The sequence below is a fragment of the Mus pahari genome, chromosome 1, assembly GCF_900095145.1.
Source record: "Mus pahari chromosome 1, PAHARI_EIJ_v1.1, whole genome shotgun sequence".
Classification (NCBI taxonomy): Eukaryota; Metazoa; Chordata; class Mammalia; order Rodentia; family Muridae; genus Mus; species Mus pahari.
Genome location: NC_034590.1, coordinates 58837140 through 58850987, shown reverse-complemented (window position 1 = coordinate 58850987; position 13848 = coordinate 58837140). Strand labels below are relative to the sequence as shown.

At 35.5% G+C, this 13848-nt stretch overlaps 1 protein-coding gene across 2 annotated transcripts in view; it reads left to right on the top strand.

The window, feature by feature from the left end:
• The window catches only part of Tyr (tyrosinase), a 69645-nt gene that overhangs the window by 15342 nt on the left and 40455 nt on the right, over positions 1-13848 (top strand). Inside the window, exon 3 of one of the 2 annotated variants that reach the window (XM_021206124.1) lies at positions 5065-5212. The exons of the other annotated variant lie outside the window; for it this stretch is intronic. Within the exon in view, the coding sequence (XP_021061783.1) occupies positions 5065-5212 (148 nt within the window). The remainder of the gene's footprint in view (positions 1-5064; positions 5213-13848) is intronic. 2 annotated transcript variants of the gene reach the window in all.

The window sequence follows — 13848 nt, the reverse complement described above, 5'->3', positions numbered from 1 at the left end:
AGCAATGGAGAAGTGTTCCTCTTTCTCCACAACCTTGCCAGCATCTGCTGTCACCTGAGCTTACATTCTTATTCACAGGAATGAGGCAGAAAGGGAGGGAGGGAGAGAGAGAGGGAAGGAGGGATGGAGAAGGGGAGGGGAGAGGGAGAGAGGAGAGAGAGAGGAAGAGAGAGAGAGAGAGAGAGAGAGAGAGAGAGAGAGGAACTGAAAATTAGATTACTTCCAAAATACCTCTAGACTCACTTAGAAAGTACATTTTTGATCTGCATTTTATATCCCAGCTATAAATGATAGTGTGACTCCTTAAAAGTATCTAGCAATTAAACACAATCTCCCCAAATCATTGTGTCATTTGCAGACTGTGATTCTCATAATCCTTTGCTAAATCTTTTGTTAGGAGATTAAATTAAGAGAGAAGTTAATCAAAGGGACTAAGAACCAAAAAATTAAATGTGCTTTTCTCTAGTGAAAATCTAGTCACTTATTTTTTCACACTTCAAAACTAAGCAGGCTTAACCATGTAAGTTCAGCATCACCTATGCTCCTACATCCTGGAAAGAAAGGAGTCAAATCAAACAAGAAAACACACATGAAAATGCCTTTGCATCACCTGCTATAATATAATAGCTAACTTATTTTCAAGAAAGTATTAGCAGTTACTTCTAAGAAATTACTTCACAGCATAAGTTTGCACAGCGAGATTTTAAAGGTAGAATGGTTATTGGTTCTTTTTTGATACCAAAATATAGAAGAGGAAAAGTTCACATGAAGGAAATAATATGATCAGAAGAAAATAGTTTGAAGTGAAGGTTTATGTTTAGGAAACAAAGAACAATTTAGTCAAATTCAGTAAACTTCAACCCTGGTTGCACATTAGAATCACTTAGGGGCTTTTAAGACTTTAAGTGACTGAGTTCAATTCTAAAACAATTAAATCCAAATCTCCAGGTATCAGAGATAAACATCAATATCTAAAACAAATAACCCAAACATCTCTAGAGGAGAATTGAGGGAGAAATAAAAGAGTAAAGAATATGGATTGACAAATTGAAACTCCCTATTGTCATCCATCTGAAATGCTCCTAAAATTTCTCATAGGAATAATACAGATTCCTATGAGACTTAAAGACACAACTCTCAATAACTGGAGCAATTGTTGCTGCCCTTTGCAAAGAACTTTGAGTTATTTTGGAATCTAGGTTGCTAACATGATCCCTACTGGCTTACTGGATGGTCAGTCCAGGAGGAATTTAAGAACAAGCAAGAGCAATATCATCCTAACCTCCTGTACCTTTCTACAATGGTTTTGACCATTGCAACTGTACAAACTAATTCAAGAACACTACACAAAGAGATGTCTGAGCTGTGTTGATCAGTTCATATGTAACACCTTAGGTTTAATGGAGAAGATTATCTTTTTTATTCTCAATCTCTGTTGGATATTTTTCTTTTAAGTACAGAAACATTTGAAACTCTAGCTTTGTTTTTAAAAAGTCAAAGTAAATTATTTTATCTGACTTTTGAGTCATTTCTGATCTCTTTGATGAAATCCAACCTGCTATTTGGAAAAGATCACAGGTTTCAAGACAATCACAATTATGTTTAAGTTTTTTGTTCCTCAAATGCTAGTTTGAATTTAGGTGTGTTACATTGATTCTTTAAACTGGTGTTTCATCATTAGTAAAATTGGGACTAACACAACAATATTGTTAAATGTCAAGAAATCCTGTTACTAAAAGATTATGTACATAAATGATATTTGAATGCCTGGATTTATAAAAGTATTGGGATTTTTCTTTCAGGAAAGAGTAAAATGCAACAAGAAATGAAATTAATGGAGTAATCATTTTTCTTTTATAAAGATAATCTCAGAAGCCATAATCTCTCCTTATATTTCCAAATGAACTGTAAAGAAGTAAAATAGAAAATAATTTATTTTCATGTTTATATCATTTTAATCTCTAATAGTATTTTCATTGGCAAGTACCACATTAGAAAACTTTAATGGTCCATTGAGTTTTGATGAGAAAAATGCCATTTTTTTTTTGTTGTTGTTGTTGTTTTGTTTATCGAGACAGGGTTTCTCTGTATAGCCTTCCCTGTCCTGGAACTCACTCTGTAAACCAGGCTGGCCTTGAACTCAGAGATCCACCTGCCTCTGCCTCCCAAGTTCTGGGATTAAAGGCGTGTACCACCACGCCCAACACTGAAAACTGCCTTTCTTATTGCCCACCTCTGCTGAATACACACAAAAAAGGCATGTTTTTGGTTAGCAGCTTCGAGACTGGGCACTCTTTTATCAACTCAATCTGACAACATAGAGAGCTGTTATTATTTCTCAGGAAACTACCACTAGTATCAGATGGATGCTAGATGCTTTCATACCAGCTATCAAAATTATCTGTTACGTCCTAAGAAATGTGTTTACCTAGTTTCTATTATATCAATGACAAAAGGGAGGCAAAAAATAGTTACCTAAATTTACAAATACTATACTTCTTTCTTGTAAGTAACCTAGAAGTTAAAGCCAGGTTCGCTTAGCCCTTTACAGCAGGGTCTTGAAACAGTACTAGCTAGAGACAGTGCTTTAGGCTCTCGGAAGATTCAAAAACAGAGAATTTAAAGGGAATTTATTTGCCAGTCATTATTCTGCTATATCATATTCTACTATAATTGTCTAAAACACATCTAGCTGAGAGGTTACTGAAGGTCTCCTGACACTACTGTACTTCACAATCCCATATTATATATATAAAATCCCTTTGTATAATTATATTCACAAAAACTATCATTTTGCTTTTACTTTTATGTTAACATTTTCAAGGGGAGGTGAAAATTTCTATGATTTTAAAAACAAAGATATTATAAACATTGGGGCGAAAGTTGACAAGTAGAAATTATTTATATTTATGGTATATGGCATTTTGATATTGGTAGATACATTATATAATAACTAAACCGAATTAAACATTATGTCTGCTGTCTTTTATACTTACTATTCCTTTTTTGTTTGTTTGTTTTTTGATTTTTCAAGACAGGGTTTCTCTGTGTATCCCTGGCTACCCTAAAACTGCCTTTTAGACCAGGCTGGCCTCAAACTCAGAAATCTACCTGCTTCTGCCTCCCAAGTGCTGGGACTAAAGGCATGTGCCATCGCTGCCCAGCTTACTATTCCTTGGTGTGCATGTCTGCATTCTTAGCAATTCCCACATGTACTGTGCACTATGATGTACAGTTGCTGTCATGGTCTCTGTTTATCTCCCTGCCTTATTCTTTCCCACCAACATAAATTTTATTTGGCTAGTATATCCCTAAACTTCACCAACCCAAATAAATCTCCACCGTAGAATTTGTAACATTTAGGTTAATAATTCTGTAGTAATAAACTTATGCAAGCACATAAAAGAAATTATAAGATACTAAGACATCTGAGTCTATTTTGATACTTAAATATGAATGTGAATATTAAATCCTTAAAGTGGTTATCTCTTAAAAACTACATTATCAGCCGGGCGTGGTGGTGCACGCCTTTAATCCCAGCACTCGGGAGGCAGAGGCAGGCGGATTTTTGAGTTCGAGGCCAGCCTGGTCTACAAAGTGAGCTACAGGACAGCCAGGGCTATACAGAGGAACTCTGGCTCGAAAAAACAAACAACAAAACAACAACAAAACCCTATATTATCTTTAAATTTTATACTATTTGCAATATCTCTAAATTATTCCTTAAAATATATTTATATCTCTGGTAAAAATAATTAAGTTACACTTAAAAAGTATCTAAGACCGTACATGAAATGAAGTTCTAAAGATTTCATTTGATACTGATTATGATTAAAGCTAGAACTTGAAGTCTCTACTTATATAGACTATACTCTTCAGTGATGTACAGTATGTTGCTACATAGGAAAGACAGTAAACTACTGCATAGGAAAGCTTAAACTCTTTAATTAAACAGGTTTATCTTCCAATCCCTATCTCTATACATAAACATATGCAGTTCTTTAGTGTGCTAAGCCTTTTATTTGAAATCAATGATAATGAAAAGAAGTAATATGTACGATGATTCTGAACCATATGAAATAAATAATGTCAAGTTCTTAGAAAAATACACCCCCAATCCTTATAGACAAGAAAGGACAGAAGACAGTATTATATGGTTTTACGGTGAATTTACAGTGAATTTACTTGATGTTGTTTTTGAAATGAGTTTTTTTTTTAATTAGGTATTTTCTTTGTTTACCTTTCAAATGTTATCCCCTTTCCTAGTTTCCTCTCAGAAAGTCCCCTATACCCTCCCACCTCCCTGCTCCCCAACACACCCACTCCCACTTCCTGGTCCTAGTATTCCCCTGTAGTGGGACATATACTCTTCACAAGACCAAGGGCCTCTCCTCCCATTGATGGCCAACTGGGCCATTCTCTGCTACATATTCAACTTGAAACACAAGCTCTGGGGGGATACTAGTTAGTTCATATTGTTGTTCCTCCTATAGGGTTGCAATCATCTGCAAAATGAACATTCTACAAAAATAAAAACATTACGATTTGATGTCCCTAGGACAATTACAGATGAATGAGTATAAGGTTGACTACCAATTTTGTCCTTTTTCTGGAACCAGGATCCAAAATTTAAATATTTGTTAGAACCAGAAAGCAAGAGGATCTAAGTAGATTGCAAAGGATGCCTCTCGGGGTTATTTTTTAATAAGTTGTTGATATATTTTGTACATTTTTATATTAAAATGAGAGTGAATGCTTATTATTGCAAAGGTTCTTGGGACTTTGCAGTATTCAAAGGACCTAACAGAGATGTACCATTAGGAAGTCCATATTGGCCCAGCCTATCTCACCACTTAATCTAACACACATTGTACAAAACCTAATATCTTTCAGTTCTGAAGAGACCTGAATGAATATTCAGAATCCAAATATCAAATGAGTTTTCTTATTAATTTTCTTTACTTAAAATCATGATTTTCCTCTGTAGTTGTAGATGAGATGAAATAATCAGATTTTCAATCATTTAGAAAAGCTAATTTTTTAAATTTCCCTTTGTGTCAACAGGATTTGCCAGTCCACTCACAGGGATAGCAGATTCTTCTCAAAGTAGCATGCACAATGCCTTACATATCTTTATGAATGGAACAATGTCTCAAGTACAGGGATCGGCCAATGATCCCATTTTTCTTCTTCATCATGCTTTTGTGGACAGGTTGGTTGACATTTCCTCATAAGTTATGTGTTTATTGCCCTTAAATGTATTATCAACATGTGTTTCAAATGTGACTTTATCATACCAATCCTTATAAATTATGGTTGTTTGCTATTTTGAGAGAACATAAACTAAGCCTAAAAGTTCAAATGATTTATTAAAGTAATATTTACTGAAGAAAAACCAGTAAGGAGTAAGGTATGATAAGGAAATAGAAAATTCCATGTTAAGCTACAATAAAAGTTCAGGAGTCAGATGCAGCCATGTCTTGGGACAGTTTAGTTGATATTAGATTAGGACAAAGGAATAAATCTTGAATCTAATACTAGAGAGTCAATAGCTACAGGTAGACTTTACTTAGTAGATGCAGAACTCCCAAGTACTAGTCGGATTCCTCATAGGGTATGAGTCTATGTGGTTCTAGTTCTGAATTTGGAAGATTGTAGACATTTGTGGTTAAGAGTAAAAATATGAATATAGGGAATCTACTGTGTATGGAAGGATGAAAAAAGTGACAGTTTTCATGGAAGAGNTGAACACACATTATTGTTTCATAGGAATTTGTATGGTTTGTAACTAGTCTTTTTTTCTAATTTTAAAGCAAACTGATAAGTGGATGTGAGAGGACTTAGGTAAAGGTGTTAGTCATTTAGACCTTAGAGAATCAGCTGTAATATATCCTGATATTTAACGTTTCAGAATTTGCACAGAAATAACAATGTGTTGGGAATGGTGACAACTTTCATGGATCACTGGATGTAAATGTTATGAATATCCTTGGGAGTTTAGGCAAATCACTGAGTTTTTCTTTTTTATCTTTAAATGTGGTCTTTAGGAGAAGTTATGAAGAATACAGAGGTTATTAAAACAAACAAGCTATGAAACTAGCTAAACAGTTGTGTGTTAACAGTAGGCAGCACATGTAAGTTACAGCTAACTTGATGGCAAGCATACAGCCTCTGGGGTACATATATAATAAAAGTATTATTATGATATCACTTTGCTCATAATGCTTAGTGGTAGAAGTAATAATACTTAATGATACTCTATATTAGTGAGCTATAATATTCTTATTATCTAACAATTTGAATAATTGTTCTTCAATAGTGCATTATTTTTAAAAGTTTGAATATTAAAAATGATACTATAAAGAAAAAGAGTAAGCTATTGAGGCATTAGAGATTTCTTGCAAACTTTTTAAATATTACTACATAAAAAACATTTTAGGATGTCACCTTAATTTTATATATTCACTAATGTTTATTCAAGAAATAATTATAAAAAGTTGGATACTCCCTGTACTCTTTTCATAACTGAGATTGTTAAAAGCATGGAACAATGGTCTGTACCAATATTTAGAAGTCAAGGGTTATTTTATTTCCTCACTATACAATTCTCTCCATTTCTCCAGGAAGCTTATTGAGCTATTTTTTTCCTCACTATACCTTCTCTCCATTTCTCCAGGGAGTTTATTGACTTATTTTATGTCTTCGGAAATTTGTGGTCTTCTCTTTCTTTTAGAACTTAATTCATTGTATCATAATCATCAAAGTACTAGTTTATTTAAACACATCTTGACTCATTAATTCAAGTTTTATTTTATCAGTCATGACTTGTGACTTGTTACCCAGTACTCAGTATGACAACATGTAATGTGTAGTTGAGGGAATAAATGGAGGATTAGAATGTGCAACTAAAGTATTCTAATTTTAAAAATTGAGTAGAAGAACTGGCTGAAGGCATTTCCTATTGTTCTTTCACAAAATAAATTGAGTTCTGCATAGTAAGGGAAATTTAGAGGGCATTAAAATAATGCCAATGTATCTATATTTGATGAGTGTTACAGTATCATTTATATTTTAAAATGAGGAATGGAGGCTACATGATATTTACTATTACAACTGCATATATGTACAATATGTATGAATATGCCTATTAATAAATGAGAGGCAAGCATAAATAAATATTAGTGAACTATCTCTGATTTGAGGTTAGACACAATTTAATTATTTTTTTCAATTTGTTAATATATCAAAATGGATAAATATTCTTGTTCAATAATACCAATGATAGAATCAATTCTGAAAACTGAAAAGAATGGAAGGAGATGGGTGTTTGTTTCCCTATAACTCTTAAAATATATTAGAAATATTTATTTTTTACTAGCTTTTATTAAAATGATTCCTGGTGAAGTATTTATTTCGAAGCTTTCTCTCCACAGGTTGGTTTAATGAAGACTTCTTCCTGGCAATTCAGCTCAAAGTGCTGCCTAGTGTTATTATATATTACACGATATCTCTCTAACCTTGGGTTTTGGGATGTCTTCCCATCTTGGCACAGCATGCCATGGTGAGGGATCTACATGCAATGCTACTATCAACTTTCTAGACGAGCTGATCTTCAATTTCTCTTATGGAAATTGTCAGTGTTAAGACTTATAAATCCATGCTTTATTTTGATTTAGTATGGTAAAAATGTTTCCATTTTCTTTTTTTCTTTCTTTCTTTATTTCTTTTTTTTTTTTATTTTTTTTTCAATTTTTTATTAGGTATTTAATTCATTTACATTTCAAATACTATCCCGAAAGTCCCCTGTACCCTCCCCCACCCTGCTCCCCTACCCACCAACTCCCACTTCTTGGCCCTGGTGTTCCCCTGTACTGGGGCATATAAAGTTTGCAAGACCAAGGGTCCTCTCTTCCCAAAGATGGCTGACTATGCCATCTTCTGCTACATATGCAGCTAGAGACACGAGCTCTGGGGGTGCTAATTAGTTCATATTGTTGTTCCACCTATAGGGTTACAGACCCCTTCAGCTCCTTGGGTACTTTCTCTAGCTCCTCTATTGGTGGTCCTGTGTTCCATCCGATAGCTGACTGTGAGCATCCACTTCTGTGTTTGCTAGGCACTGGCATAGCCTCACAAGGGACAGCTATTTCAGGGTCCTTTCAGCAAAATCTTGCTGGAATATGCAAAAATGTCTGGGTTTGGTGGCTGATTCTGGGATGGACCCCCAGGTGGGGCAGTCTCTGGATGGTCCATCCTTTCATCTCAGCTCCAAACTTTGTCTCTGTAACTCCTTCCATGTGTATTTTGTTCCCAAGTCTAAGAAGGGGCGAAGTGTCCACACTTTGGTCTTCGTTCTTCTTGAGTTTCATGTATTTTACAAATTATATCTTGGATATTCTAAGTTTCTGTGCTAATATTCATTTATCAGTGAGTGCATATCATGTGAGTTCTTTTGTGATTGGGTTACCTCACTCAGGATGATACGCTCCTGGTCCATCCATTTGCCTAGGAATTTCATAAATTCATTGTTTTTAATAGCTGAATAGTACTCCATTGTGCAAATGTACCACATTTTCTGTATCCATTCTTCTGTTGAGGAACATCTGGGTTCTTTCCAGCTTCTGCCTATTATAAATAAGGCTGCTATGAACTTAGTGGAGCATGTGTTCTTATTACCAGTTGGAACATCTTCTGGAATATAGGCCCAGGAGAGGTATTACTGCATCCTTCAGTAGTACTATGTCCAATTTTCTAAGAACCGCCAGGCTGATTTCCAAAGTGGTTATACAAGTTTGCAATCCCACCAGCAATGGAGGAGTGTTCCTCTTTCTCCACAACCTCGCCAGCATCTGCTCTCACCTGAATTTTTGATCTTAGCCATTCTGACTGGTGTGAGGTGGAATCTTAGGGTTGTTTTGATTTGCATTTTCCTGATGATTAAGGTGTTGAACATTTTTTCAGGTGCTTCTCAGCCATTCGTTATTCCTCAGTTGAGAATTCTGTTTAGCTCTGTGACCCATTTTTTAATGGGGTTATTTGCTTTTCTGGAGTCCATCTTTTTGAGCTCTTTATATATATTGGATATTAGTCTCCTATCTGATTTAGGATTGGTAAAGATCCTTTCCCAATCTGTTGGTGGCCTTTGTGTTTTATTGACAGTGTCTTTTGCCTTACAGAAGCTTTGCAATTTTATGAGGTCCCATTTGTCAATTCTTGATCTTATAGCACAAGCCATTGCTGTTCTATTCAGGAATTTTTCCCCTGTGCCCATATCTTCGAGGCTTTTCCCCACTTTCTCCTCCATAGTTTCAGTGTCTATGGTTTGATATAGAGTTCCTTGATCCACTTAAACTTGACCTTAGTGCAAGAAGATAAGAATGGATCAATTCGCATTCTTTTACCTGATAACTGCCAGTTGTGCCAGCACCATTAATTGAAAATGCTGTCTTTTTTCCACTGGATGGTTTTAGCTCCCTTGTCAAGATCAAGTGACCATAGATGTGTGGGTTCATTTCTGTGTCTTCAATTCTATTTCATTGATCTACCTGTGTGTCACTATACCAGTACGATGCAGTTTTTATCACAATTTGCTCTGTAGTACAGCTTTTGATCAGGCATGGTGATCTTACCAGAGATTCTTTTATCATTGAGAAGAGTTTTTGCTACCCTAGGTTTTTTGTTATTCCAGATGAATTTGTGAATTTACCTTTCTAATTATTTAAAGAATTGAGTTGTGATTTTCATGGGGATTGCATTGAATCTGTAGATTGCTTTCGGCATGATAGCCATTTTCACTATATTGATCCTCCAATCCATGAGCATGGGAGATCTTTCCATCTTCTAAAATCTTGGAAAAATCAGGAATTCAAGGCCCACACCTAAACATAATGAAGGCAATCTACAGCAAACCTGTAGCCAACATCAAAGTCAATGGAGAGAAGCTGTAAGCAATCCCACTAAAATCAGTGACTAGACAAGGCTCCCCACTTTCTCCCTATCTATTCAATATAGTACTAAGTCCTAGCCAGAGCAATTAGACAACAAAAGGAGGTCAGGGGGATACGTATTGGAAAGGAAGAAGTCAAAATATCACTATTTGCAGATGATATGATAGTATATATGTGACCCTAAAAAGTCCACCAGAGAACTCCTAAACCTGATAAACAGCTTCAGTGCAGTAGCTGGATATAAAATTAACTCAAACAAATCAATGGCCTTTCTCTACACAAAGGATAAACAGGCTAAGAAAGAAATTAGTGAAGCAACACCCTTCACAATAGTCAGAAATAATATAAAATACCTTGATGTGACTCTAACTAAGGAAGTGAAAGATCTCTATGATAAGAACTTCAAGTCTCCATTTTCAACCTTTGAGAAAATGATTACTTCCTCAGGAAATAATGAATTGTTGGTGGGTAGCACAGACCATAGACAAATGTTTTGGAGCAGAAAGGAAGTTCTATTAAGATATTGTTTTCCTGTTCAGTTTCCACCTCAAGGCTTATATGAGCAAAAGCAAACATACTTCTGCACACATACATCAAATTATCTGTACATTCATAAGTAACTTTTATATTCAATATTAGACTTGAGCAGGCAGCAATTACTATATATTTCTCATCTCCACCTATTTCCACCCTAGCTATATATATGTAAATTAAGTAACATACAGTAAAATGTAGCTCCTTTGGTATATGTGACTTGGTAGGCAAGGACATTTGGGAGTGAGGAAAAGAACACGATTGAAGTAAGGGCAGACAGGCATCCTCTTTAGCCTATGAACTCATAACACTCATATCATGACTGTCACAATGGAAATATCCACTAGTTATGGAATATACTTATGACTATAGACTGCTTGAAGTATAGATACAATTTTAATTGGTGAAATTTGGGAGGAAAAATGTTCAGTCTATCGCTAACAAAACTCATAAAGAAGTTTGCAGTTAGAGAAGGTTCATATTAGCTTCCATTAGTACAAAAATCTACTAAAGTATTAAAAGCACAAGTAACATTTGTAAGAAATGAGATGTATGCTGAATTCTTTGTATTCTGCATAAGTGGACTCACTTCATATCTACAGATTCTACCATCCTATCAGTTAAGTGCTGTGTCTTTACATTATAGATTAAAAAAAAAAACCAGAATCAAAGAGTTTAAGTTACCTGCTATAATTCTGCTTCATAAAATACTTAATATAAGGTATATGTATTAATAGACAAAGAGATAATAGTCTTCAACTAGTGAGAAAAATTAAAATGTCATTACAGTGGTTGTTTTAACAGTAGCCAAGTAGTGTGATTGCTACAGAAGATATTATTGAGATAAAATGAACTACAAAACATTGGCAGTCTGAAACCAGAATGACCAAGATGGTCCTGTTGCCATTTTTTTCTTCCCACTTTAGACCAGTCATTTCAACTGATTCTCAAATCCTTGTCTGATATCATTGTGTACAATGATAAGACAGTGGGAGCAGACTGACCTAGGAGCCAAATGAGCAGAGGAAAAGGAACAGGATAAGCTATTCACCAGTAGAAGTTCATATTTAAAACTCCAGAACTTAAATATAAAAAGAAAGTGTGTGATAAGAAAAATCATTAGCTCTGGAATCAGAGCCCATGGGAAAATTCTGGCAATGCTCAGTGAATCTTATGTGAGATTGGAAAAGCTGGTAGACCTCTCTGGACCTATGTCTCCTCACATACAAAATGATGTTAATGAACCTTCTTCAGTATAATATATCTCAATTTTACAAATTATAACACAGCATACAAAGACTAACACTCATAAAAAGTAAGGAGGACATCTTAAAAGTGGCTACTTCATCTCTATGTGCTATTTTCTCAGGGCTCTCCAGTAAGGTAACACTACTTAAGCAAGTCTCCGAAGCCTGCCTTTGGAGGGTAGGAACATCCTGGCTAAGCGCAAACATGAACTAATACATCCTAGGAATATTGATCCTGCCTCGATCCTCAGCTACAGATAATTACCTCTCCTTCAGTGATTTCTTGGATGTATTTTCCTTCCACTCTACTGACCAAGTGTTCCCTGGGTTAGCTTGCTAAGAAGGATGCCCGAACCATATGCCCTCAAATGAGATGCTGTATCAAATTGTCAGCAGAGTAGTCCAGGCAGAACAGTGGCAGCAAGACAGGACCCTGGGACTTCAGGAATGTACAGCAGATTGCTTCCTGACTGGTAACTGGAGGCCAAAGCTTGCTCAGAAAGGTAGAAATATCAGGGTTATGAAAGGGGATCATCTTAGAAATCAGAGATATATCTTCAAGTCTGCACTTGCCATCAGATGGGATGTCAGAGGAGAACCTGCTCTCTGTGTATTGCTTTTCTTATTATTGGCCTATAACCCAGTTTAAAATGCTTACTTGTTTTCTGAATCAGAATTCATTCCCTGTAACAAATTGCTATTGTACCATTATAATCATATTCAACCATATTCCCCCAACTACTTTTCCTGTTAGATTTAGCTCTTAAAACAGTTTGTCTTTGTTAGATTGTTTCATGTGTGGCTCTCCCAGTAAATCTTGAGCTCTCTGCTGACAGGGTCTATATATTGATCACCTCTGGCATCTAATACTGTCCATTACACTTAGAAACCATCTACTAAGACTTCCTAAAGTGTCATGTAATTGATAATTTTGAGCAGTCAGCCACTATAGGTTATCAATAACATTTTGTTGTGAGATAAAATATTTACCCAGGGACATTGAATTGCACTCTATCTTGCGATAAAGAAATCAGTTGCTATGACAAGTAACCTTAAGCATGTCCTATAATGAAGAAAATCTCTCAACTCTTTGTAGGATTAATGTGATTTAGAATTAGGAGAATTACAATATTGTTAACCTAAATATTTCACTGGCAACACTAGGAAGAAAAATAGGTCTTCATTAATGAATCTGAAAAAGAATCTTAAATTCATGCACCAAACTCTTTAAAGGCACAAGCAAGGTAATCCTCCCACACAGTTTCTGCAAAAAAAAAATGTAAGGAGGAATGGAAACTCTCAGCTCCCAGGAGGTAGTACAGACTACTTAACATGGCAAAAGGTTACTTAACCAAGTCAAGCAGAAGCAGTAGGACTATAGAAAAGGCCCTCTTCTTTCATACTTAGAGAGCAAAGATCAAAAAGAACTTCTTTAATAATACCAAATAGCAGATCCAAGAGAGCTACTCAGTGATTCAGACTGCCAGAAAACAGAATCCCTGGGGATCATAAATCTTATGATTAAGACACTATAATTTAGTACTGCACATGCATGACTTGAAATTATCCATTTTTATGATCTTTACTACATTACTTGCTATTATCTAACCTTCCTATACTAAGGCAGAAAATGGTTTAAATATTAGTATCTGTAAGAAGATATAGCTTCAGTATTTTGTGTGTTTGTGTATGGTATTGTGGATGGAATGCATGACCTTGTGCAATTCAAGTGCTTTGTTACCGAGGTACACACCCAGCCCCAATATTTTTGTCTTCAATGTGATATTCATGCTTTATCATTTTGGAAAGGGGGTTATTTCATCTTATAACTCTTGTATCACAATCTAACACTAAGGGAATTCATTCAGGGTAGCAACTAGAGGCATGAACCTAGTCACAGCATCTGACACAGAGGGCATGAAGAACTGTTTACTGGCTTGCTCCCCATGGCTTGTTCAGCATGCTTTTTAGTTTTTGTTTTCTGTCTTTTACTTATTATTCCTTGTGAGTTTTACATTTTCCATCATGCAGCCTAGTCCTGCTTATCTCTCCATCCCTTCATATCTGCATTCTATCTTGCAACATCCCTCCACTCACACATTCACACACACACACACACA